The following is a 27,945-nucleotide window of genomic DNA, read 5'->3' on the forward strand; positions in this document are numbered from 1 at the left end:
CACACACACATACAAATGCGCACACACACACACACACACACACACACATACAAATGCGCACACACACTCACACATACACACGCGCAGTCGCACACACACACAGACACACTCTCACACACAAGCACACACATACATACATACAAACTCACACACAAAAGGCCAGCACACCACCTGAAGATCATATGTCTCTAATTTGATCATTATTAATATTCTTTCTAATCAGTTGGCTTCAGGATGCAAATCACGGGTTTCCATTGTTGTTGATCCTTTCTCAGTGATCTCTTTCAGTCGGGGCCAGCTGGCTTTTTTCATGTGCTTGTTCATTTTTGCTCTGATGCGCTCTGTACGTTCAGTTGTCTATTTGCTGGCTTTGAATAACTGTGTTGATTCTGAGGTTTTAGATATTTTAATTGCTTTGTTTGTTGGTAAATCACTGTCTGTCATTTTTATGGTGTGTGTGTGTGTGTGTAGGGACTGGAGGATGAGTATCAGGAAGAGGGAAAGCTACTTGGAGATTACACCTATGAGGAGGATGGCGAGTCTCTGCAGACATTCCCTGTGATGGTAACACACTACACACACACACACCAACTTTACACTCTCTCTATCTCCCCCTCACACACACACACCAACTTTACACTCTCTCTATCTCCCCCTCACACACACACACACACACACACACCAACTTTACACTCTCTCTATCTCCCCCTCACACACACACACACACACCAACTTTACACTCTCTCTATCTCCCCCTCACAGACACACACAAACCACAAGCAGACTTCACACTGTATATCTCCCCCTCACAGACAGGCACACGCACTCTCTCTCTCACACACACACACACACACACACACACACACACACACACACACACACACACACCACTCTCTACCTCTCCTTCTCTCACAAAATGTGTTATTCACTCCATATCAGTTCAACACCACGGTCTCAGATTATTGCTCATTTTTGTCCACACAGTGCTCTGTGTCTTATGACTGATATGTCTTCTCAGTCATGAATACACATGTCCTAGTTGCAGCAGTATTTTTAACCACTTTTTAAAATATTCCTCTCCTATCTCAACGAAACCATATTTTTCGATGGTGGGTAGGACAGTAATTCTACACATGATACTATCAATATACTGCTACTTATTACTCAGTGTGAATTTACAGTTTTATTGATGAGATAGTCATAAGACATGGGGGACTGTTTGAACAAAAACTGAGCAAAATCTGAGATCATGGTGTCAAGACTGTGTGTGTGTGTCTGTCTGTCTGTCTGTCTGTGTGTGTGACTGTTTAACCGTGTGTGTGTGTGTGTGTGTGACTGTTTAACCGTGTGTGTGTGTTTGTGTCTGTCTTTGTGTGTGTGACTGTTAAACGTGTGTGTGTGTGTGTTTGTGTGTGACTGTTTGACCGTGTGTGTCTGCGTGTCTGTCTGTGACTGTTTGACCGTGTGTGTGTGTGTGTGCGTGTCTGTGTCTGTGTCTGTCTGTCTGTGTCTATGTGTGTGTGTGTGTGACTGTTTGACCGTGTGTGTGTGTGCGTGTCTGTCTGTGTGTGTCTGTGTCTGTGTCTGTGTCTGTGTCTGTGTCTGTGTGTGTGTGTGTGTGTTTAACATTGTGCTCATGTGCCATCTTTCCATTCACAGGAGAAGAATGACCAGGCCTTCCAGATCATTGAGATGAGGGTGCTGTCCAACTGGGGTCACCCAGAGTACACCTGCCTGTACCGCTTCAGGGTCCACGGCGAACCCAAGCTCAAATAAGGGCTGGCTCTAGGAACCCTGTGTGTGTGTGTGAGAGAGAGAGAGAGAGTGTGTGTGTGTATGTGTAACTTGTATGTGTGTGTACCAAGGACATGTACATATGAAGAGGAGAAGAGTGAGGCCTGGGAGCAGCGGATGTGTGTGTGTGTGATGGGGCACGTTTTCATATGAGGAGGATTATGTACGTACGTCAGAATGGAGAAGATGGCCGTCATGAATGTGTGACAGACTAAAAGACGGGACAGCCATTTGTAATGGAGGGAAAAAGGAGAAAGGATCCTGAAAGGATTAACAGGAGCAGAAAGGCTGACTGACTGAACAGATGAATGAATCAGGGAAAGAGGAGTTTGAGCACCACAGAGTTGTATTCTCCCAGTTTTGCTCACTAAATTCAAACCAGCTCTTGCACTGAACCAGACCTTTATGGAAGGGAGTCCAGCAGGCCCCCACCCCACCGACATTTATGCCCTGAGAATTACGCCGCCGACCTTTGACCTATAGATTTATTTTGCTCTTTGAACCTCATGCTCTTTGAACCTCATGCTTCTCTGAACATCTGGAGTTCAGCTTTTTTTTTTTTTGAGAACATTTTGTAATGTGTTTCAAAAGGATCTGTGCAGACAGGCTTGCCACTCAACCCTCCAGTTGTGACAGACACACACACACACACTCTGTCTCTCTCCCACAAACTCACAGACACACCTTCATTCTCACACTGTGACGGACTCTCTTTCACTCTCTCTTTCACACACACTGTCTCACACACACACAAACCCACACACTCTCTCTCTCTCTCTCTCTCTCTCTCTCTCACACACACACACACACAAACCCACACACACTTATCATCTGTGGAAATTGTTACTCTCCCACCCTATTCCCCCCACACACATACACACATACACACATACACACACTCACACACTCACACACACACACTTATCATCTGTGGAAAATGTTACTCTCCCACTCTAGTGCCCTGGTTCTAGTGCCCTGGTTAGGCTACTCTTGCTCGTGCTGCTATATTGCATAGGACCAGCATGCAGTGTTTTGTTTGTGAGTTTTGTTTGTTCTGGTTTGAATCTCATGTCCAGTACATCCCACTGTGTTTTGCTTTATTTTTAAATTGTATTTACAGCCATAAACCACAACGATGCTTTGGATTTCTATTCTATTTAAATTGTATTTACAGCCATAAACCACAGTGATGCTTTGGATTTCTTTTCTAATTTTTGTAGACAGTATGAATATGCTCAGGAGAAACTGTGATGTGTGTGTGTGTGTGTGTGTGTGATCTCCATCTTATCGTTCACCTGTTCTCTGTCTTTGCTTTCCCCTCCTCACACACACACACACACACACACACACACACACACACACAACTGGAGTAGGTCAGGAGTGCATCTAGTCTGTACACACAGAAAGCCATCTATCTGTTTATATTTTTTTACATGTATAGAGTCCAGTCGACAGTCAATTTCATTAATTAAGTTCACTTATGTTTTTAGGGCAGGTCTAATTAGTCTAATTAAGTCTTTACTGCCAATGCCATTCAGCAGGAATGTAATGTATATTTCATGTCATGTCAATAGCAAGCCCTTTATTATCCGCCTATATCAGTGTTGCTTTAAAAAAAAGGGTACCTTCTGTCATCATGATTATAATTATTATTGTAATATTATTACTCATTTTAATTATGTTGTTACTTTTTTTGATAGAGAATGCTGAAGAATGCACTGTTGTGACTTGTTAAAGAATATATGTATATTGCAGAAAAGTCCTAAACAATTTGCCAGAATTGTCATTAAACGTGGGGAGGAGAGCGATAAGGGAGGATGTGCTAAAAACACTTCCTTGTCCTCCGATTTGTGGACCTAAAAGAGTCTCCAAATGTACAAAATGGATTTGTTCACTATTTATTTGAATTGAAGTTAGCTATTGAAAATTAGGACTTTGTGCAGTGTATTTTTGTAAAATGCTTCTCAGTGCATTTTTTGGAAACCATCTATAGACAGTAAGGTTTTGTTCAAAAACAATAATTAGATTTTATTTTTGTTGCTGCTGTCAGAAGATGGGTAAACTGCTATGGAATAATGTTCCAAATAAAACTTTTAATTTTGAGCGCTTTTAAATTGTGGTATCTTGTGATTCACTGTCCTGTCACTATTGGTTGCCATGACATTTACGTTGAGAAATATGGCTCATGATGAAACCTGTTATCAACGTGGTAGTAGACTCTGTAGAGGCTATATACTGACACCTTGTGGTAGAGTCTGGGTACCAACAAATACCATCCCAGACTCACAGCAACAATTTCACACATCTCCGAGTCAAATCAGATTACATGATGCCCAAGTAGTCTGTGAGACCCTCAGCCATAGCCATTGGCTTGCCTTTTCAGCAGCCTCAGATAGCTCCTTTAAAACTCCTTCTAGTGACCTTCCTGGAAAACCAAACTCCAACAGTAGCGCTGTGTGTTTGCTACAGGGGTGTCAAACTCCTATTGGGCAGTGGGCTGGATTTGTTGGAATGAGACCTAATGGGGTGCCGTCATTACCATTTTTCTGCATTGGTATCAGAGTGTTTTTTAATATCACTTAAATGCAAATAAGTACAAATAATGCACTTCTGTCATATACCGCTCTTTCTCTCTTGAAATGCCCTATTTCCATGTTAGTTTTTCCGCTTTTACCTTCCTGAGGATGGTTTGTAGTGGTAGGTTTAATCATTTATTAAATCATAGAGATATTGCTTATACACATTGTTGAAGACAACTGGATGTGAATATCTTTTTTTTTCTCATTCTTACCTAAAACATCTGGGGGGGCCGTATGAAACCTCCTGGCGGGCCTGGTGTTTAACACCCCTGCTCTACTAAGTCTCTAGCACTGATCTCCACTGGTCTTGTGTGTTCTTGCCAGCCTCATTCCCTTGTGTTTGCGTTTTACAGCTTCAGACAATACACTCACTCTCAGAATGGAACACCATGTCTGTTGGAACATGCAGTTGCCTCCCAACATCCACCCGAAGTCTCCTAGCAACGATATGCCCTCACAAAAAAAAATGCAACGGTCTGTCATTCACCAGTAAAGAACAGATGTTGTCTGTGAAACTGTTAACATTACTACAACAGCTATTTTGACATGTATTATGTCAAAATAATTATTATTATTATTTGACATGCTTACAGGCTTATAAATTACACAATACACCACATAGAATAATTGATAAACCTGTAGTGGTGGTTCTCAACACTGGTGTGTCGAGGCAAAGTAAGGTGTGCCATGGAATTTTGAGGAACCCAATGAACAGCGTCTTAATTTAAAAAGATCAATCAACATCATATGAGCATATGCCTATTGCTGTGGTCTCACCTCATGAACAATGTATAGAAAGAATGATGGGCATTAAAGTGATCACCCTTGTTATAGCCTATAATAACGGAACCCTGGAGGTGTCATTGCAAGATATTTTTTGGTGACATCAAGAAAACGTGCGCTCATTTTACTAAATTATGCGCACGTTTTACTACATAGTGCACTCATTTTACGAAATTGTGCTATCATTTAAATGTGTGTAAAATGAGCATACGATGTAGTAAATTGTGTGCACAATTTAGTAAAGGGTGTATATGATTTACTAAATTGAGAGCACAATTTAGTAAAATGAGCACACTACTTAGTACAATGCGCAGGATTTAGTCAAATGAGCACACAATAAACTACATTGTGCACACAATCTAGTAAAATGAGACCACACTTTAGTAAAATGAGCGCACATTCTCTCGATATACAAAAATATCTCCTGGGCTCCGTATATAATAATGTGTAAGATGATTAGTCAGTAACCATAAGTCTGTATACCTTAGTGTTTTGTCTTGACCTTTGTTGTACCTTAGCCCCATAAAGGATGATCTCTGACCTATAGTCCTTACAGAGGATTCCAGTTTTACTTTAAAAAAAAAAACAAGACAATAGCAGTCTGCATCAGAAAGTGGTGCTCCACCTTCCCTGTTAAACTGGTTTGGCAGGCCTACTCCTGAATAGAAGCAATTTAAGACTTAAACATTCAACAGAAAAATGAAGGCTATGCTTAAATGTCAAGGGTGACATTTAATCTGGGCAAAACTGTTAGACTCATATGCAAGTGCTGAAGTAACTTATATGACAAGACAACAATAATTGCTGTCTATTCAGAGTAGGCTACCCTAAAGCAAGTAGGAATTTCTACCGATACACTGCTGCAACGACATGAATGCCACTTGACAGTGGTTTGGAATGTATGTGATAGAATGAGATGGAATGCAACGACATCCAATAGGCCTACCAAAATGATCAAAATAAAACAAAACAAGCAGCTGTTGTAAAACGTTGAAAGAGTGAATAATAAGTTGCCCTAATTTATCTCACAAAGGGTTTTGTGACCTATTAGAATCTGATACATGCACTATGATTGGGCAATCTCCTTTCTTTAATCCTGGTGGTGGATAAATGTTTGGGTAAACTTGCAGGAATTCAGGCAGTCGTGGCCTACTGGTTAGGGCTTCAGGCTTGTAACCGGAGAGTTGCCAGTTCAATCCCCGACCAGTAGGAACGGCTGAAGTGCCCTTGAGCAAGGCACCTAACCCCTCACTGCTCCTAGACTCACTGCATTGGGATTAGTGTGTGCTTCACCTCACTGTGTGTTCACTATGTGCTGAGTGTGTTTCACTACTTCACGGATTGGGATAAATGCAGAGACCAAATTTCCCTCACAGGATCAAAACAGTATTTATACTTTACTATATACTTAGAATTATGTGGTTTTGGGTACATTGCGCTTTCCAGACAGAAATCCCCCCAGATAACTGGACTTTAAACTAAGATGACATTATCTTTCATCTTAAAGATAGACTTCTGAAGTTCGCCTAAAAAACCAAAGAACCCAAGCTGCCATCTTTGCCCATATAAGGAGATCCGGGTGTTAATTGAAGCATTGCAAGTTAGCTCTGGGATAGTAAAAATCTTTGCCGGTGTTATACGGTAACTGGCTTTCATGTTAACTGGCTGGACTCAGAGCCCGTCTACGGAGAGCCTGGCCACTCCGTATTAAGTCCCATTGTACCGAATTTTGGATTCAGTTCCACCAGAGTTCCACTGGGGGCGATCGCCATGAGTGCAGAATGAATGGGAGTCAATGGAGCTAGACAGCTAAATTGGTCTCTTTCACCTGATTGTGGATTGACAAATCTCAGATTTGATTGTAGTTTGTATAACTTCAACATGGGTTATAGGTCAAAAGTTGAATGAGCAGTACTTATGTCCTTTTGATTTCTTACAGGTTGGGTCGTTGTTGCACATAACACGCTAGCATTGTGCTAATGAATGACGTCATTGACACATTTTAAAGGCTTTTTAGAACAATTAAGTGACTTTAAAAAATATAATACTCCACCAAGTGTATTTTCTTTGCCTCCCCTTTCGAATGCAATACTCAAATTACTTGGAAAAAAATTATATCCCGAGAAAAGTGGATGTTGAGGGGTACAGCTCCATAGACCTCCATGCATTCTGCACTCGTGGACGTTAGACATTCTCTGCTGGACTGTTTACTTTGCCTCTGGAGTTAACGTAACCGCCCCCTTCTCTTGCAGGTGTGTTCAGCCAGAGAATGTCTAATAAGGGGACAACCGCCACTCTCAGGAAACTTCCGGTTTCTGAACTGGTTGCAGGAATGGAGGTCTATGGAGCTGTAACCCTCAAATCCACTTTTTTCGAGATATAATTTTTTGCCCATAAATTTGAATGTTGCATGCGAAAGAGGGGGCAGAGAAAATACACACCGCTGAGTATTATATTTTTTGAGTCACTTATTTGTTCTAAAAAGTCTTTCAAATGTGTCGATGACGTCATTCATTAGCAGAAAGCTAGTGTGTTGTGGGCAACAACGACCCAACCTGTAAGAAATCGAAAGGACGTAAGTACTCGTTCATTCAACTTTTGACCTATAATCCATATTGAGCTTGCAGAAACCACAATCAAATCTTCGATTTTTCAATGACAACCAGGTGAAAGAGACAAATTTAGCCGTCTAGCTCCATAGACCCCCATTGTTTTTGCACTTATTCGTGATTGCCCCTAGCGGAACTGCAGCAGATTGCAGGTACAATGGAGTTAATAGGGAGTGATCCGGCTCTAGGTAAACGGGCTGGTTCAGCTGATGATTTAGCCTCCGATACCTGGCCGCAGATTCGTCTGTTTAACTGAAGTTCAAATAGACATGTTTGTGATGCTGCACTTTGTTGTTTAATAAAGCTTCCTACAACACGATGTGTCGACGTTGGAAGTGTCAGGTTGTCTGTAGTAGGCTAGGCTACATGCGCAGAGGGGTATTTCACAAAACCTAGATAAGGGATTAAGCTGGGATTTTTAGGTTATCCTGGATAATCCAAATTCTTGAATTTCCCCCTGGGGATCAATAAAGTATCTATCTATCTATCTATCTATGAATTTAGCCTTGACTTGGTTTCACAAAAGAGATGCCACATAAGTTACCATGGGGATTTATTCTCTGCCTGGCCCCGACCAGGCTAACAGCCAAGCTAAGTTAATTCTAATGGTAATTATGTCGTCTTATTGGTTCAGCTAGCTGTCATTCACATCAGACCTCCGTACTAATTTTTAAGGAGCTTTATTCCATTTATAAACTATTTGCTAAATGTATTTGCTCGCAAAACAAAACAGATTGTCTGCCTACTGCCATATAGTTATTATAATTTAATTGTGATAGCCTTATAATTATTAACATAGGCCTAGGTACTCTTTGTTTGCTTATTTTATTGATAGACGTTTGATGAATAGCCTACTGTAGTTGATTGGAAGTGGAGGGGCAAGTTTTCAAAGGTATTTCCAGCTATAATATTAAGGTATATCATACTATGTCCATCTTTGCAGAGGCAAGCGCTTTCTTAATGACGTTGCGTGCCGAGACAAGAAAGCACTCACACGTGGGTGCATACGTACATTTGCATTCAGTTGGTCTACCACGCCTACTTCCGCTGTTTTACAGAAATAGCCATGATTCCCCATTCCAAAAAGGACAACTTTACTTAATTGTTAGTCTATATCAAAAGCGATTGATCACTTTGTGTGAATGACGCTATTTTCCGCGTCTTTTTTATTCCAACCGTGGGCATTTTGGAGCAGAAACGAGAACGCGCAGACATCCTGAATTACTTACACCTGGCTCCTACTCATCTTGGATTGGCGTTAGTGAAACGAGTTGAGCTAGGATGACCAGACAACGCTATGTCAAACCTCGCTTTATCACTTATCTTGGATGTCTTAATTCTGCCTTTGTGAAATACCCCTCTGGACCATGAATATGCCACCAAATAAATAAAACTAAATAAACTCCACGTGGGTCTCGAACCACTACTAAATTAAACTACTTGTATGATAACCTCACATTAACCTGCTTGCGCCACTAACCAGGGGGGTATTCCAGAAAGCAGGTTTACTGGCTTAACTGGGTATGTTAACCCAGAGTTAGCTGTAAACCTGGGATTTCAGTTCCAGAAAGCTCAAAAAGTATCAGGCTATGTAAGTAACTATGGTAACATAGGCTCTGAACTTAACCTGGTAGGGGGTAGGTTTTGTTCAGGTTATGTTCAATTATGTTCGGTTATTTCAGTGCATGTTCAATCAGGCCGCTATTTTTACACTTGTCACACAATGGCGTTTCATTTTGACGAAGGTCCGATTGACAAAGAAGCACAAAATCATGTAATATCCATCCGTGCAATTTACCGTGAGAGGGCGATAACCACGACATCACATGAAAGCCTATCCATTCTTTTCCAAACGAGTGTTTCAAGAGCGCTAGACTTTTTCAACTGAATCCTAAATAGAGGCTACTTGAAAAGCATTCTCCATCCCTACATTACGCATGGTGGATTAGAATAAAATAAAATACATCTTTAATGTAGCTAGCCTACACCATAGTGTACATTTGTGTTTGGCTTACCAGACAGATGGACAAACAACATCTCAGACACATTGAAGATATAATTAAAACAAGTACAGTACAAAAAAGAGGAAACATAGCCTATAGAATTTTTTTTAATAGGTTACACACGCTCTCCGACTGGGAGTTTTTGTAGTGTTGGAGACGCAGAGCATATCGGCAAGCTGTCAGTCGGTGCGTAAAGTTTGCCTTGCGCTAAAGGAGTTCCTGGGCAACTTCATTTGTTTTCCTGGACACAAACCCACGAGGATCATTAAAGTGTAGTTTCACCAACTGGCAGGTCAGCATCACTTATAACATTTTCCAAATGTGCACCGAAATGTGTCCAATAGGTTACCCATGCCTTCCGACATTCACCCTTCCGATGATGGAGCGCAAAAGTTTAACTTGGCCCACAGCTGCAGAACCCGCGTTAAAATAGAAAATTACATTTGGGATTCTCAAAGAATTCTATGGCCCGCTCAATCTGTGACAAGGTAGGCTAGTTTAAGAAAGCATCATTCAAAGCAATCAATAGGCCTACACGTGATGTCCAGTGAATTATTTAATTGTGCTTTTGACATTAAATAGGCTATCTTAAACATACGCATTTACACGCTCAGTTAGGCTATTCTCTGCCAAGCAAGGTCTCGGACGCAGGCGCTTAAGTATTAAGAGCAGGCGCTCTTTTTTTGTTATTACAGTTCTCTCCTCCTCGTAAGCCTCGACTACTCCGCCTCTGAAAAATACGGTGCTCTTCCTTTCGCCGGTTTCACTCATGGTTTCGACTCTCAATAGATGATGCCTTTATAAGTTCGCCGTGAACGCGCACAACTCTAGGTTATCTAACACAGGGTTGATTGAACTCAGGCTCGGACTGGTAATCTGTACAACCGGGCAAATACCCGGTGGGCCGGTGACCTCCGGGATTAAAAAAAAAAAAAAAAAAAAAAAAAAAGTTATTTAGCCTATTTGCGGCCTAGGCCTAGCCTATAAATGCAGTTGCATCCATTTGGCTTGGGGAGTGACAGGTCAATCATTTTGGCCTCTTCATGACTGGTTCAGTGTGTGTTACGATCGCGCCCCCCTGCCCCACCCCTCAAGTGGATTTGTCAAAGCAGCCGCTAGTTCCAGTGCATGCTGGCTGGTGTTCACACTATCGCAGTTTAACCGTAAACAGCAATCAGAGGTCTAGTTTTATTCCATAAATATATTGTTTTTATAGACGTTAGTTGCACGCGCTACCAAGAGCTTACATTTACTGCACCATGTAGGCTAATGTAGTGCGGTTCTGTCAACATAAAAAAAACTACGGGTAGCCTACAATTTTCGCACAACTTGGTGGAAAAGTGTAGCACAGGTTAAAAAAAAAACATTCATTTTTGGAGCTGATCCTACTCTAAAAGGAACTTCAAAGTATTTCCCATATAGTAGGCCTAGCCTTTTAGCTCACAACGACAGTGAAAGTGAAACTTGGAAAGTGGTCTCTCCACAGAGTGTTAGATGCACAATCAATCGCGAGTCGATACAGGTAAAAAGTAGGCTATCAACTGGTAGGTTAGTAGCCTAACGAAGGTAGCCTAATTTTGAAAAATGTGATGACGGCACACAAACTAGGGCAACAATGTTTAGTATAGCCTACACTTGTGGTGATAGCCTACAGTTAATGTGAATCGCGGACTATAACCAAAGGAAAGGAGAATATTTGTACCAAATAAAGGCTGTGTTTGTGTTTCTACAACATGTTGGCACAAAACGCAATTTCTGTCAACTATGACGATGTCCATGTTCAGTAACCTATATTTTTCATTTAGTCAAGCAGTGACATGTGGTTTAATGCATGGGGTAACATGACGTGAGACAGACAGAAGATGAGCCTGTCAGTAGCCTATCCCTGAATCCTGTCCCTCTCAATTTCAAATCACTTTAAAATGGTGTAGCAACCATAATTTTGTTTTAATCTCCTGAGAACCAATCCATAGACCTATGTCCTCTGTAGTGGACATAAGTTCTAGAAGCATACCCCTTTACCCCTTTGAGCTATTCTATCAATTCCTGTGGTCTTTTAAAGAGGACATCCTGGGCTTTCTAATGATATATCATGTGATTGGCTGGGTTGCTGGGAACCTCCTCTTCCTGGTTCTCAAAAATAGTTGACATCAAAACAAGCACATTTTATGGAAGGAGGAGAGATAAGTCAAATAGTGTCTTCTTATTAAGCATTCATTATGATGGCAATATATGGTCTTGTTAATGAAAATGTCAGGAATCATATGATTCACTTTGAAAGAAGTTAAGTTATTTACATTTTGAAATAATAGTGACTTTATGAATGTCCATTATAATGGACACCAGGACCAAAATATTTAGATTTTTTGGGAAATGTAGGAGATCATTTGTATAGGATGAATGAGGGGGTGGGTCAGATTTGGAGCTCTCATTTGATGAGTGAGTGAAACAGAGATGAGGACTATGAACCTGTGCCTCAAGAAGATAGCGAGGAAGAGTAAGACTAAAAAATGAATTATCGCAGATGAAAGAAAAACATGAAAATGAAATGAAGAATCCAGAAAAAAGAAACACAAAAATGAAGTAGTCTAGACGGATCAATAACACAACTGTCCAAAAAGGCAAATGAAGTAGTCTAGACGGATCAATAACATTTTCCCCTTATATTTGGTTAGGTTTACCCTTAATTTAATATCACTAAAAGCATAATTTGTCCATTTTTGTCTATTTTCATGGCTACCTTTTCATAGTAAAACGGTCCTTTTGTCCACCACAGGGGACATGCTATACAATTTAAAATAAATTTAAAAAAATAAAAATTGTAAGATGTTTTTTTAATCCTAAATAGAAAGGAAATCACAAAAAAAAAAGAAATTGTTGGACACTTTTTTTTCTTGGTTTCCAGGAGTATAAAACGGAGAGACACCCCGGACCCCTGTGTTATTGTGATTAGGCTATAGGTCCAAATCTAAATGTTTGGGTTCAGTTTATGAAGTGTTGCTACAGTATAATACGGTGTGTTTGTTATTTATGGGGGGAATACGGTTTTTGTGTGTGTGTGTGTGTGTTGGGGGGGTCGTCGGTCCAGTGGTGGGCCGGTCCAGGAGTAAATTGCCAGGGCCGAATTTTGCTCCCAGTCCGACCCTGATTGAACTAACTGGTAACCGGTGTTTTGGAACCGACAGCTTGCGTTTAGTCGCCACAGGTTCAGACAACCCAGAGGTTAAGTTTTATCTCAGTGTTTGTTAAACCTCCTTTCTGGAATACCCCTCAGGCTGACACTTCCCAGCGAAATTGGCCATACTTATTTACTAGACCTACAAGTAAAAGAGCTCACCTAGTATGTTATTGTGTTTGTAGCAGGTTAACACAGTTGATCATGGTAACTCGTCTAGGCTTAATGGTTTTTACGTTTCACTGACTGCTGGTCAGGCTGCCCGCGGCCACCTAGTCTATCTTCAGCCGAAATTGAGGAAGCATTGCTGGTCAAAAAATGTATAAATTTAAAAAAACTGTGAATGGCGAGGATTGAACCCGTAAAAAAACATTGTCAACGCATCAACCTGTTGAGCCACATATGCAATTTATCACTTGATAAGAAATACATTATTAAAATATAATCCAATACATCTCAAACCTATGTTAACATGTCAAAACACGAACGTAAATAGCCTAGGCCTACGTGTATCTTGTGATATTTGATATTACATATCTTTTGTGATATGTAAAATTTTGTGTAAAATGAAGGCATCCTGCACATTGTGCGTTTCAATGCGTGTTTCACGTTCGTTGTGATATACATCAGGTTAATATGCAGATTATAGTTCTAGTTTTGTCATTCGAGTTCGAATCTCATAGTTGAACTTTTTTATTTTATTTATTTGCTGGCGTTCATAATAATAAGACATTTCAAGTAGAGGCGGCCACAGCCTGGCAGCAATCAGTGAAACGTCTGTAAACTGAATCATGATAGGATAGCCTACTTTGGGCAACATTGCAAGATAACACAGTAGCCAGTCACCATAATCCGTGGGGTATACTACGAAGCACGTTAGACATATCTAGGCTAAGTAGACATATCGAGGCTTGACAAAGCCTTGACTCAAGGGGTATACGTTCAGGGATACTACGATTGTAGTTATGTGATATATTTGTCAAGCTAGGCTTTCAGCTCAGATCTGTGCGCGTTCTCGGTGTTGGGATGACTTTGGCCAATCGTGTAACGTGGAGACGCACAAGACTGGCTCTATTTAAAAACAATTACTCCCGCATTCATGAGCGACAGCTTAATCTACACTGCGGTCATTTTTTGTGTCTAACCTATAACATCAAATAAATCAATTGTCATCAGTTGTTGTATGGTATGCACGTCCATAGTGGGATATTTGCACGCACAGCACATCGAGCTCCAAAATGTTAGTAGAGGCGGAGCCCAGTGACACGTGAGATAACTTCGTTTTTAAGACAATTGATTGGTCAGTGGGCAGTAGATTACACGATTTGAGCGATAATTTAGCACATAACCTCCTCCCGACCAGGTTTGGTTGACAGCAAGATACTATGGTGATATAGACACTATAACAGATCCACTTTCGTGTCACAGCATAGCCTGGCTTTGAGCGCAACATACCTCGCTAACCCACTAATCGAGATTCGTAGTATACCCCACAGGTGAGGTAAGGAGGTTTGTTTTTGTGTCCATCATCGATTAAGAATTTGTGGACTAGTCGATTTGCTCGTGTTTACGTTGTTTGTTGACGATTACGGTCACCTTGGTTTTTCGAGATTGCTGTAAACTAGTCTACTGTTTGAGCTGTCCCATCACTGTTGCCAGATATCGGGAGAGAAATAAGCAACCAGGCTTAAGACAAGCACGAGGAGGAGAGAACTGTAATAACAAAAAAAGAGCGCCTGCTCTCAATACTTAAGCGCCTGCGTCCGAGACCTTGCTTGGCAGAGAATAGCCTAACTGAGCGTGTAAATGCGTATGTTTAAGATAGCATATTTAATGTCAAAAGCACAATTAAATAATTCACTGGACATCACGTGTAGGCCTATTGACTGCTTTGAATGATGCTTTCTTAAACTAGCCTACCTTGTCACAGATTGAGCGGGCCATAGAATTCTTTGAGAATCCCAAATGTAATTTTCTATTTTTACGCGGGTTCTGCAGCTGTGGGCCAAGTTAAACTTTTGCGCTCCATCATCGGAAGGGTGAATGTCGGAAGGCATGGGTAGCCTATTGGACACATTTCGGTGCACATTTGGAAAATTTTATAAGTGATGCTGACCTGCCAGTTGGTGAAACTACACTTTAATGATCCTCGTGGGTTTGTGTCCAGGAAAACGAATGAAGTTGCGCAGGAACTCCTTTAGCACAAGGCAAACTTTATGCACCGACTGACAGCTTGCCGATATGCTCTGCGTCTCCAACACTACAAAAACTCCCAGTCGGAGAGCGTGTGTAGCCTATTAAAAAAATATTTTATCCCAAATGCCATCAGCATTCTTAACCAAACTTAACCAATATTTTATCCCAAATGCCATCAGCATTCTTAACCAAACTTAGTGACAACATGCATAGCCTAACCGGCCCAAGATATTTAATCTTATTTATTAATTTTCTATAGGCTATGTTTCCTCTTTTTTTGTACTGTACTTGTTTTAATTATATATTCAATGTGTCTGAGATGTTGTTTGTCCATCTGTCTGGTAAGCCAAACACAAATGTCCACTATGGTGTAGCCACTATGGCTAGCTAAATTAAAGATTTATTTTATTCTATTCTAATCCACCATGCGTAATGTAGGGATGGAGAATGCTTTTCAAGTAGCCTATATTTAGGATTCAGCCTGAAAAGTCTAGCGCTCTTGAAACACTCGTTTGGAAAAGAATGGATAGGCTTTCATGTGATGTCGTGGTCTTATCGCCCTCTCACGGTAAATTGCACGGATGAATATTACATGATTTTGTGCTTCTTTGTCAATCGGACCTTCGTCAAAATGAAACGCCATTGTGTGACAAGTGTAAAAATAGCGGCCTGATTGAACATGCACTGAAATAACCGAATATAATTGAACATAACCTGAACAAAACCTACCCCCTACCAGGTTAAGTTCAGAGCCTATGTTACCATAGTTACTTACATAGCCTGATCATTTTTGAGCTTTATGGAACTGAAATCCCAGGTTTACCGCTAACTCTGGGTTAACATACCCAGTTAAACCAGTAAACCTGCTTTCTGGAATACCCCTCGGCTCTAGAAAAAAAATGCATGCAGGGGCCTGTACTAGAAGGGAACTTAACCTACCCAGATGTAACCCAGGGTTACTTTGTTAAACCGGGGTTGACAAAACCTGGTTATCTTAAGTGGTGTTAATCGGTACTACGACGCTGATTATGAAGTTGATTTGTTGAGCCGGGGTTAACCTCATTGGAGTTTGTGCGCGTTCACATAAAAGGGGCGGGTTGCAGCGCAAGTCACCACTTTCAATGATGACGCGATCACTTTATTTTACGGATGAGGAATGCACAATTATTATGACAAGTTATGAGAAATTAAAACCCACTCTACGAAAAAATTAAATACGTCGGTGAACAAAGCAAGGCAAGGCTGTTGGCAACGTATTGCAGATCGGGTAGCCTAAATGCCTAAAAGTAAAGTTTTATTTCCACATGTTCTTCAAATATGTGTTACGGAGGATTAATAGCTTGCGGAATGTCTGAAATGAGTTGAAATAATTAAATTGCCTATTTTGAGTTCATAGAAATGCCTAGGCCTACAGATGCAACACAATTCAGAAGTGGGCATATAGATTACAGTAATAGGATAATTGAATGTTTAAGTAGCCCCCATTGACTGATTTAGTGTAGCCTATGCCTAATCCTGTGAACATTTCAGATGCAACACCATTGCCAAACGCACATGGCAGCAGGTGAAAATGAAACACAAAAACATTATTCAGAATAGTAGGTTTATATAGTCATAACTTGCATTAATATTTCTTAATTATGAAAACATGTAAGCCTAGTATGCTTATAGCCTTCACTTGGCCTCTGTTTTACAGCTAACAAGAAAAAGGTGTCTTTGAACACTAGCCTACTGTAAGGCACCAGAGTGTTTTACAGTAGCAGAGGAGTTGGCCATCGCAAATAATAGTGGAAGGCCGATTATGGAGGGGGTTGAGGGAGGCATTTGGTCGGATTCTGGTGCCGTGGAAATGTGTAGCCTTTATGTGCAGGGTACAGTAATATGACCTTCAATTCAAGAAGTTTGTTAAAATTATGATTTTAATTTATTAGGCCTACTGTAGGCTATGTCCAATTTATTTTAGACTATTCTTGCTCAGATGTTCAGCATACAGGCTAGGCCTATGTCCGACTTATTTTCGGACATACAGTGTTCTTGCTCAGATGTTCAGCATCACCTGGAGTACATGAATGTCCACGTAAGGGCATTGCTATGACGGGTGACATTAGAGACGTCATCATCTGACAAAGATAACGAATTCCCTCGGCTGACAATCTATAGGCCTATCTTCATAGAGATATATATATATCGGACGATATTCTTTATGAAGATATAGATTGTCAGCCGAGGGAATTCGTTATCTTTGTCAGATTATCTATATTAGAGACCGCCATATATATATATATATATATATATATATATATATATATATATATATATATATATGTGTCTCTAAAACCCCTCGCCCTGCGAAGAGAGCCCCTGACGATTTGCGGTCCAATGTCGTATGGATCATCCAGGTAGGCTACGCCGACATTGTCTCGAATTGTTAGTGGAGGGGTGGTACTTATAAAGGGTGTGGTTAACGGAAACTCGGGTTAACCAAGAACATAACCTGCTCGGAGCAGGTTTGAGATGCAGCGTAAATTGCCATGGCAGCATACCTCGGTTAAAACCTATCCACCTTTCTGGTTAATCAAAGTTACGCCACACGTGATCAAGTTACTCTCGAAGTTACCCAGATAAGCCAGTAACCCCGCTTCGTAGTACAGGCCCCTGGTAGGCTACTGGTCGGTTTTCCATTGACTGTGAACACCATTCATTTCAAAGTTAACTCTCACGGAGGTTTCCCATTTCTAATTGATGTATGGGTAGCTTATTGGCAGACACACGTAAAATACAAAGTTCTGAAGATGCTGTGTTTTGCTGGCGTGCGTCTGCCTCTGTCTTTAGCCAGTAGCCTCCGTACTGACGAGAACGATGCTGCATTTCTTTTAACAAGAAAGGAATGTGTAGCTATTTCACGCCATGGGGTCTTACAGAAACGTCCAATCTGAAGTCGAATTGAGATAGGAAGCCTATAAATTAGGATTTTCCCCAATGTAGCACTACAGAAGCAAATCCTAATTAACTTTAGGAATCTTATCGTAGCCTACTTCATTCTCTCTTAAATACTCAATCTCTAAAATGCTTTTTAACTTGTATGGCTGTTAGGCCTACTGGCGCACTCACCAGAGCCATCATTTCTCCAAAGAGAACCTCCTCACACACACACACTTTGCACTGTTAAAATCCCAAGGTGGCTTATAGTAGGCAGACTTGGCAACTCGTAGTGAAGCAAACAGGGGAGCTCAGGTGTCCCGTGAGGATAGTCTACGCGGCATAGAATTGTTTTCGTAACATCGGAAGCTTTGGTTGGCCGCCTCTGCGCTCGTTTTTGTTTAGTTCTACAAAGTCTTGAATATCCAAAGTATTCTTTACTAACACTTTTTCTGACCATAGCCTTTTAGTGCCAGCATGGATATCCTGGAGGGACTTCTTCAGATCCCTGGCACATCCTCTGCTCTGGTTGCTGTGTTCTTGTTGCTGTTTGTCTATCTTCACTTCTCTAGCGGAAGCAACGCGGGGAAAGGAGAGAAACCTCCTGGACCCAAACCGCTGCCAATATTTGGCAACCTGCTGCTGCTGAATCCAAAGAAGCCCTATGAGTCACTTTGTGAGGTTAGTATTGTTGCAGTTGTGTAGAATAGTGCTTATAGTATTGTTTTTAGCATTGTTGTGTAGCATAGTACTTATAGGCCCACAAGGTCTTCACATCAGTTGGTTAATGATATCCATGCTAGTGTGGTACTTGACATACATACATGCCACTAATATAAAATTAAAGTGTGTGTTAGTAAATTGTAACTGATGCTTGTCGCTCTGCAGCTCTCCAAGAAGTATGGATCTGTCTTTACCATTCACCTTGGCCCTAAGAAAGTGATTGTCTTAGCAGGATACAAGACTGTTAAGCAAGCACTTGTGAACCATGCAGAGGAGTTTGGGGACAGAGATATCACCCCTATATTTTATGATCTCAACAGAGGCCATGGTAAAGTACAACAGCTTATGACCTCGACAGTTTCATGTGCATCAGTCTTTCTAGTAGACGTATAGGCTTTGGAATGAAATGAGTGAATTTCATCATCCATGAGTAGTTCACTGTATTGTAGTAGCAACACCGATATAAGATATAACTGTAGTACAAAGACAAAAACATACTGAGATCCCTGCAATGTTTGTGGCATTTCTACAACTTTATGGTGTGAAAAGGTCATGGTTGTGGTTATGCATTTACTAAAATGCCTCTTTCTACCTTTGCTTTTGCCTGGCGCTGCAGCATTGTTTTCTTGTTGGTTAATGTCTCACTAGGCTACATGTTCTATCTTTCATATGCACAAAACTAGTGAGTCCTTTCTTGTGATCAAGTCATAAAAATTTTATTTGAAAGTTTAGTCTGTTTAATCTTTTTTTTTAAGTATATTTTTTGGGATTTTTATGTCTTTAATTAGATAGGATAGTGGAGATTGACAGGAAGTGAGTGGGAGAGAGAGTCGGGGTGGGATCCAGAAAGGACCACGGGGAGGGAATCGAACCCGGGTCGCCGGCGTACGGTGCAGGTGCCCCAGCCAGTCGCGCCACTGCTGGGGCCAGTCTGTTTAATCTTTAACCTATTTAATTTGTAGCTTATAATGCAGCTTTTCCATGATCATGATGCTGCACAGGTATCTTGTTCTCTAATGGGGAGAACTGGAAAGAGATGAGACGTTTTGCCCTCTCAAACTTGCGTGACTTTGGGATGGGCAAGAGGAGGAGTGAGGAGAAGATTAAAGAAGAGGCTCGACACCTGATAGAAGTATTTGAAAAATTGCAGGGTAAGACTCAAACTAAATATTCACCATGCAATGTATGGCAGTGGTATATTGCCTTTGCTCTACAATGAATAGATACATCATTCCTTTTAGGAAGTATTTTTCAATTAAGTGTTAGGGAATGTTTAAAGGTGCAGTCGGCGATCTTAACCTCATACATTTTTTTGTCACATTCAGCAATCTCCCTAGCCTGGCTAACACCAAACCTCATCTCATTGAGATGGAGTGTGGGAACTACATGTATTTGAAACGTGGTTTACGAATGCCCAGAGCCATTTATTGGGCGCTACGAATGTCTATCAAATGATTTTGTACATGTAGCTCATAACCGCTTCGGTGTGTCGTCATCGTCTTGCTGTCCCCCCTCCGTTCTGTGATTGGTTCCTTCGTTGAGGTGAAAACGAAGTCCATTGAATCCAGGCTGCCTAGCAGTGTGAATAAAATTGCGCGCGTAAGCAGCATGGGAAAACCCAGGCTACAATCTCCCACCCTCTCACCATCTGCCTTTTCCGTGCACTGTAAAAAATGTCTAGTCAGTCAGGCTCTGAAAACTGGAAAACAAACAAATAAGTGGGGGCAGCCTGTCCCACAAAGAAAAGTGAATCTCTGTGTGGAGTTTCTCTGGGAGTACTGAAGGGAGATGAGAGCTACCTCCCTCCCTGGAGTGTTTGTTTGGTCCTTGGTCAAAATATAATGTACATTGTTTTGGGAAAAAGCGTCTGCTAATAAATTTAAATTTAAATCTAAACATAAATATAAAGAAACGTGACTTCTTGCGCATCGCTGACTGCGCCTTTAAATAAACATTCCTTTATGTCCAAATCTTCTTGTGTATTGCACAGGGCAAATAATGATGATACAGAGGTATTACAGTTTTCTATTGTGAAAATAGGTGTTTGAAAATAAATAACAAATATGTATATTTAAAAAAAAAAAAACATTAAACCCTTATCAAGGACTTTTTGGTTTAAACTTTTCTGGTTTGCATTATTAAGGTGCAGCATTTGACACAGCCCAGCCAGTGAACTATGCTGTCTCCAATATCATCTCTGGTATTGTGTACGGTAGCAGATTTGAGTATGACGATCCCAAGTTTAAAGCTATGGTGGACCGAGCCAATGAGAACGTTCGGCTTGTGGGCTCCCCATCTGTACAGGTATCTATGACGACAAATGACCGCAGTCTTCTGCTGCTTTCTCCCGTGCTCTCTAGAACAGTGGTTCTCAACCAATGTGCCGTGGAGTTTCGAGGAACCCAGTGCGGTTATACAGGCTTATGAATTAGGCTATAGGGCTATTTTTAAATGTGTCAATAACACTGCTTCTCACTTAACCCTGGTGTACCGTTAACACCGGTGTGAAGGGAATGTTGGAAAATGAACGTTCTAAAGAATATCTGGGTTCATTCAAGGCTCTGGGTTCATTGAATTTAACATAGAATTTTAGAACCTTCAATTGTTGCGGAACGGAATCTTATGTTAGAATGTTCAAAAACCCACGGCCAAAAACCCAAACCCACAAGCTCAGTCAGCAGAAAAATATGGGCATACGAATTAACACCCCTGCATACAACTACATACATACATACATAAGAATTAACACACTGTGACATACTTAATAATCAGAAACCATAAGTCGGTGTGGTTTGCCGTTTTGGTTTGGCCTAACCCCAATACACTGCAAAAAATGAATTCTAACCAAGTGTTATTAATCTTATGTAAGGGATAATGGACGACACGGTGGTCTGTTCACAGAAGTTAATGCACGGTCGAGGTTGTAAAACGGCCCCCTACGCAAAGCGGTGGTTCTGTGGTGGTTCTGTGAACAGACCACGGTGGAGTCCATTATCCCGCTTATTCCACTGTTGCCACTTGCGTTGTGTTCATTTCCTGTTACAATTTAAACGTTTTAATTCGCTAAAACTGTCTTGTTTGTAGAACTAATTTCTTCCGACACATATCAACTAATTTCTAATGCATGGATTCCAGTTTCTTCCAGTAGCAGCAACTGGAATCCATGCATTTCCACGGAATTATTTTTGGAATTTGATCCCTTATCATACCTGTTCATTCTTACTCGTCGCTCGACTTATCGTGACTAAATTCAAGATGGCTGCAAACGCTAAACTTCGTGAAGATACTGTAAATCGTCTTGTAAGTAAACTACCAGTGCTTTTTCAAAGTTCTCAATGTCTCGTTTTAAATGTCAGGGCCCTCGGAAGTCTACCAATGAAGTGTGGAGATACATTGAGCCTCGTAAACGGTGTAAAACAGTGATTTATTTGCATGGCTAGCCCCATGCCGAAGCACCACCACTGAAAAAGCTGTTGGTAGCATCGGCTAACTAGCGCCAGATTTTGGAGTGCAGGGGACAAGCCGAGATGGGCTATGAGACATACGTTCACACTCGGTATCATGTTTCAACACACTTTAGGTCAATATCACACCGGAATTCTCCTTTAACGCACTGGCAGAAAAATTTGCTTGTTTTCAGGATGAGATGTCTTAAAATAAGTCAAACATTTTTTAAATTAAGTCAAATGTTTTCACAAGAAAGTGCTAGGTAAGTCTCTTTATACTGAAAACAATACCAACTATATATTTTTTATCTTGATATAAGATTAATAACACTTGGTTAGATTTTGTTAGATAAGCAGTTTTTGCAATGTAAGGTTGAGAATCTCAGCTCAAGAACATTAGAAAAGTTGTCTCTCATTAAAGATCATTCAACCGAACTCATAAAGATGACGCTTATTCCTTGACCTTGGCTCTGTGTCAGATCCCTGTATAACATCATGATGGCAAGCTGTCATCATTTAGTATGCTTTATTAAGATTAATTTTTCATGGTATTTTGTGTGTTTCTTGTAGCTCTACAACTTATTTCCGTGGTTAAAACCGTGGCTGAAGGATGTCGTGCATGTCATGAAGAATGTTGGTGAGAATATTAAGGAGATGCAGGGCTATATCAGAAACCTGCAGGACACTCTAAACCCACAGGACAGCCGTGGCTTTGTCGACTCTTTCCTCATACGCCAGCAAAATACTGAGGTAAAGTCTCATACATCTTTTCAAGTCAATCCTTCAGAGAGTTGATTAGGTCTGATAGTTGACTGTGATTTTCTATTAAAGGACAATTATGTGACTTGTGAATGTGAACAGAGTAAGCAGCACACTTACAGGACAACTCCAGTCTAAGAACAACTTTGTTAAAATAGTCCCTAGGTTGTGCTTAGACTGGAGTTGTCCTTTTTAATTGTGCTGCTTATGGGGTTCACCACACACACGGAGGCTCCGCGCACTCCACTATGTAATGTCTCTGAGTGAACCTTTCAGAAATCAGGCCAAAACGACTACCTCTTCCACGATGAGAACCTGGTCATCTGTTCGGCAAACCTGTTCGGAGCTGGCACGGACACCACAGGAACCACTCTGCGCTGGGGGCTGCTGCTCATGGCCAAGTACCCCCACATACAGGGTAAGAGGGGCACATCAAGCCACACATACAGGGTAAGAGGGGCACATCAAGCCCCACATATAGGGTAAGAGGGGCACGCCAAGTACCCCCACATACAGGGTAAGAGGGGCACTCTGCACCTGAACCAGAGACTTTCTAATGTGGAGACACAGCACTCAAAAAATCGTCCAATCATGTTTTGTGATGTGAAGACATTGAGTCAATCATATCTGGTGTGTTGTGAAGACATCGTGCCAATCATGTGTTGTGAACTCGCCGCTGGAGCAAGATTGGTGTCGTGAAGCCTTGCGCACGCACATTTCTGCCGAATAGGACGCCCGATGAGTGCCCAAAAAGCATGGCAATATGGCCGCCGAGTGGAGGGACTTGCCTAAAAGGACTTTGCCTGAGCTATTATAAAGTTAAATAGTTTTTATTTTTATTAAGTCTTTCAGATGAATTCCGGTTTAGTTTCAGAAATGCATTAGTAGTATTAGATTTAATTTATGTTTTTTGCAGGATTGACAAGTTTTAGTTACTACACGTTTACGTCTTTCTCCCTGGTACAAATGCAGCCCGAGTCCAGGAGGAGCTTGACCGGGTGATTGGCGGCCGGCAGCCAATGGTGGAAGACAGGAAGAGCCTGCCCTACACGGACGCTGTAAACCACGAGATCCAGAGATACGCCAACATCGTGCCTTTAAGTCTCCCTCACACCACCAGCTGTGATGTTCATTTCCAGGGCTTCTTTATCAAGAAGGTGGAGCTCTGGGATCTTTGATGTTGTTGTTTGTGGTGTAATAAAGTACTTATAGATTAATTTATTTTTTACTTATAAATTATAAAGTATAAAGTAAATATATATATATTAAGAAAATCTCCCTTATTAGCTCGTCCAAACTTGAAAAGATGTCCCCCCTCACTCAGACTTCTCTCCAAATGACCACCCAAAATAATCATTTGATTGCATTTGTATGAATACAAAGCAACATGTAATGGTTCAAAATTGTGTGTCCAGAATTCTTAGTCAGAGGGTACAGTTAAATAAGACATCTACATTTGTCATCTGCTTCGATCATCTACAGTTCTAACTTCCTAAATATTTAGTAATTCTATATCTCCCCGTTGGTGAGTAGTAATCCCTATGTCTTCTCTTCTCCTGTCCTTTCATCAGGGCACCACTGTGATTCCTCTGCTCACCTCCGTGTTAAGGGATGAATCTGAATGGGAAAAACCTGACACATTTCACCCAGAACACTTCCTGGACGACCAGGGCCAGTTTGTTAGGAGAGATGCTTTCCTTCCATTTTCTGCAGGTACACATTTTCAATGCCTGATCACATTTAGTTAAGCAACAATATTCTTTTTATTCTCCATCATTTTTATGTTATATTTAATTGTGATTGCATCTGGCCATGTGAAGTACACCTGTTGTTCCTACTAATCATAGTGGATACTGTATGTTCCGGGAGGCAAATCAAGAGACAAGCTCTCACAGCATGCCGTAGCAAATTGCACTCATCGGCTGTTTAATTACGTACACATTTCACGCTCGATGGTGTTTTAAGCCCCCAACGTCATCTTCCAGGCAGCGCTGCCACCATCGACTTAAAGGCACCTAATCCTAACCTTAGCCCATGCCTAACCGTAGCGCCTTCCAGGCAGCACTGCCTTGAATACAGCGTTGGGGGATTAAAACACCAAGAAACACATTTCACTGAAGCACCAGAGAAGTTGGGAGCAAGCTCTCTGATGTGTGTATCACTGGCAATATGTGTGGTAGTATGTGTGCTTTAACACAGCGAGACATTAAAGGAGTCCTTTCCCACAAACATTCACATACAATGTTATATTTTGACATAACTGTACAAGATGGGTAACTACAATGTTATGGCAACAATTGAAATTTCAGATCTCAGATTAACCTGGCATGCTTGGCTCTTGTACACTTGAAATAATCAGTTATCAGTTGTCAAAACACTAAATGTACACTAAATGTGAAGGTACACTAAATGTCTTCCTACAACATCACCTTAATCATACTATTCCAACTTGAAAAACTGTCATGTCTGACTGGCAGTCTCTGCACGACATAGATGCTTGTGTGGGCACATTCAGAGAGTATTAGCTTCATACCCTCTGGATGGAGATGCTGTGGAGATTCACAATAATTTGCAGAATTAAAGTATTTATTTTAGAGTAATTACACAGATTTTGGCTTTATTGAATAATGGAATGTGTATGCATGCAAGGTACGGTATAGCCTGTCCCTTGAGCTGTGTACATGTCCAAAATGAAAATGTGCTGTTTTTTTCTCTCAGGTCGCAGGGCGTGTTTGGGCGAGAGTCTGGCCAGGATGGAACTCTTCCTCTTCTTCACGTCTCTTCTTCAATGCTTCCGTTTCACTCCTCCTCCCGGCGTCTCCGAGGACGAGCTGGCCCTCACAGCGGTTTTAGGAATCACCCTCAACCCCTCTCCCCATAAGCTGTGTGCAGTGACTCGCTGCTGAGTTCTTCAATCACATCCACGTGTAAAAAGCGAGTGAATGAAAATGTGTTTCAATTAAATTGGTTATTCTTCTTTCATGTTGCTTTCTTTCTTAACTTGATACCACCAGTTTTGCTCTTCTAACCCCCCCCCCCCCCTCTTTTTTATCCTACTGTCTGTAAAACATGTTTATCCGAGTGGACCACCCCCCCCTCTCTGGCCACTGCCCTTCCTCTCTCCATGCAGAATGTCTCAGGTTCTCTTCTGTTCCTTTCTCCTCTGTCAGAGCCACACACTTCTGGAATGATCTACCTAAGGAGTTGAGGGAGTACACATTTCCTAATCTTTAAGCATTAACTTAGGATATATCCTAAACTTGAAATCATGTGAAAACGCACCACCTCATCTCTGATGCTGCATTTCGTGTTAGTATTTTGCACGTCTCATTTTTAAACAATGCACCAGGAGGTTCTAGCGCTAAAAATCTAAAAATCGCTGTCATACACTATCTAAAACGCATTACGCCACTGACCAAGAGAAACCTTGTCAGAAGTCCATGGCGAGTTGTTCATATGTTTTTTAAGAGCGCATTATCAGTGATATGGGGGGGGTGCACAATGCACCATCCTTCTATCATCCATGAATGTGCACCAGCGCACATCCATGCAAAACATTACAAATTACACGAATACAATGGGAAACATAATTAGAATTAGAACTAGAAATGCAATTCCAAGGAATTGTAGATCGTTTAAAAGTTGTTGATAGACAGTAGATAGTTTAAAAGTTGTTGATAGACAGCTAGTTTAATAGATAGTTTAATGATAGTTTAAAAGTAGACCGTTTAAAAGTTGAAGGTAAATAGTTTAAAAGTTGTTGACAGACTGGAAGTTTAATGAATGTTGATATTCAAATAGTTTAATGGCTGTGTATAGGTAGATATTTGACGATAACTGAAAGTTGGAATGGCTCTAATGTTTGCTAGCAGTTATGCTACTTAGCTAACTTAGCCAACGCTTTCTAGCAGTTTAATGAATGTTGATATTCAAATAGTTTAATTACATTACATTACATTTGGCTGACGCATTTTTAGCCAAAGCGACTAACAACATGGTAAACAGTTTAAGTTTTAGAACAATTCTCAACAATTTTAGGACAATTTAAAAACATTAGAGTACAGTAAGAATAAGTGCATCAGTGAGTGCTGTTTTTAACAGTTACTTGTCAGTTTAAGACGGCTGGTGAGTGCTAGGATCAGTAAGACTTGTTGTAAGTGTTGCTATGAGAGGAGATGTTCTCTAAAGAGCTGGGTCTTCAGGAGTTTTTTGAAAATGGAGAAGGATGTCCCTGCCCTTGTAGGAACTGGCAGTGTGTTCCACCAACGAGGAACAACAGATGAGAAAAGTTTGGATTAGCTTGAGCGTACCGGTGGTAGAGCTAGACGTCGTTCGTCTGAGGAGCGCAGCGGTCTGGAGGTAGCGTATGTCTGTATGAGGGCATTCAAGTAGGTGGGAGCAGAACCGGAGACTACTTTGTAGGCTGTGTATAGGTAAATATTTGACGATAACTGAAAGTTGGAATGGCTCTTATGTTTGCTAGCAGTTATGCTAAGATTTTTAACTATGCTAACCATGTTACTTAGCTAATATTTTATAGCAGTGTTAGCAATGCTAACATGCTAACCATGTTACTTAGCTAACGTTTTCTAGCAGTTTTGCTAAACATGCTAACTATGTTAGCAATACTAACATGCTAACTATGTTAACCATGTGACTTAGCTAACCTAACCTATCATTTTTAGTAGTTATGCTAACTATGCTATCTAGCATGCTAACTATGCTAATTATGTGACTTAGCTAACCTAGCTAATCATTTTTAGTAGTTATGTTAACTATGCTAACTAGCATGCTAATAATGTTAACATCCTAACTATGCTAATTATGTGACTTAGCTAACCTAACTAATCATTTTTAGTAGTTATGCTAACAATGCTAACCATGTGACTTAGCTAACCTAGCTAATCATTTTTAACAGTTATGCTAACTAGCATGCTAACTATGCTAACCATGTTACTT

General features: G+C 40.9%; 2 protein-coding genes across 2 annotated transcripts in view; both read left to right on the forward strand.

The window, feature by feature from the left end:
- Positions 1–3,908, forward strand: part of LOC125295943 (SUN domain-containing protein 1-like) — a 56,063-nt gene extending 52,155 nt beyond the window's left edge. Inside the window, exons 22-23 of the mRNA XM_048245524.1 lie at positions 472–564; positions 1,660–3,908. Of these exons, the coding sequence (XP_048101481.1) occupies positions 472–564; positions 1,660–1,776 (210 nt within the window). The 3' untranslated portion in view covers positions 1,777–3,908. The remainder of the gene's footprint in view (positions 1–471; positions 565–1,659) is intronic.
- A 10,406-nt stretch (positions 3,909–14,314) lies between these two features.
- LOC125295751 (cytochrome P450 2K1-like) lies at positions 14,315–25,919 on the forward strand. The gene is made up of 10 exons (XM_048245197.1): positions 14,315–14,444; positions 18,521–18,739; positions 18,947–19,109; positions 19,783–19,932; positions 20,925–21,085; positions 22,798–22,977; positions 23,263–23,404; positions 23,959–24,143; positions 24,558–24,699; positions 25,705–25,919. The coding sequence occupies exons 2-10, from the start codon at positions 18,536–18,538 to the stop codon at positions 25,890–25,892; spliced, it is 1,515 nt and encodes a 504-aa protein (XP_048101154.1). The 5' UTR covers positions 14,315–14,444; positions 18,521–18,535; the 3' UTR covers positions 25,893–25,919.
- Positions 25,920–27,945: the final 2,026 nt, after the last annotated feature.

The sequence above is a fragment of the Alosa alosa genome, chromosome 6 (assembly GCF_017589495.1).
Source record: "Alosa alosa isolate M-15738 ecotype Scorff River chromosome 6, AALO_Geno_1.1, whole genome shotgun sequence".
Taxonomy (NCBI): domain Eukaryota; kingdom Metazoa; phylum Chordata; class Actinopteri; order Clupeiformes; family Clupeidae; genus Alosa; species Alosa alosa.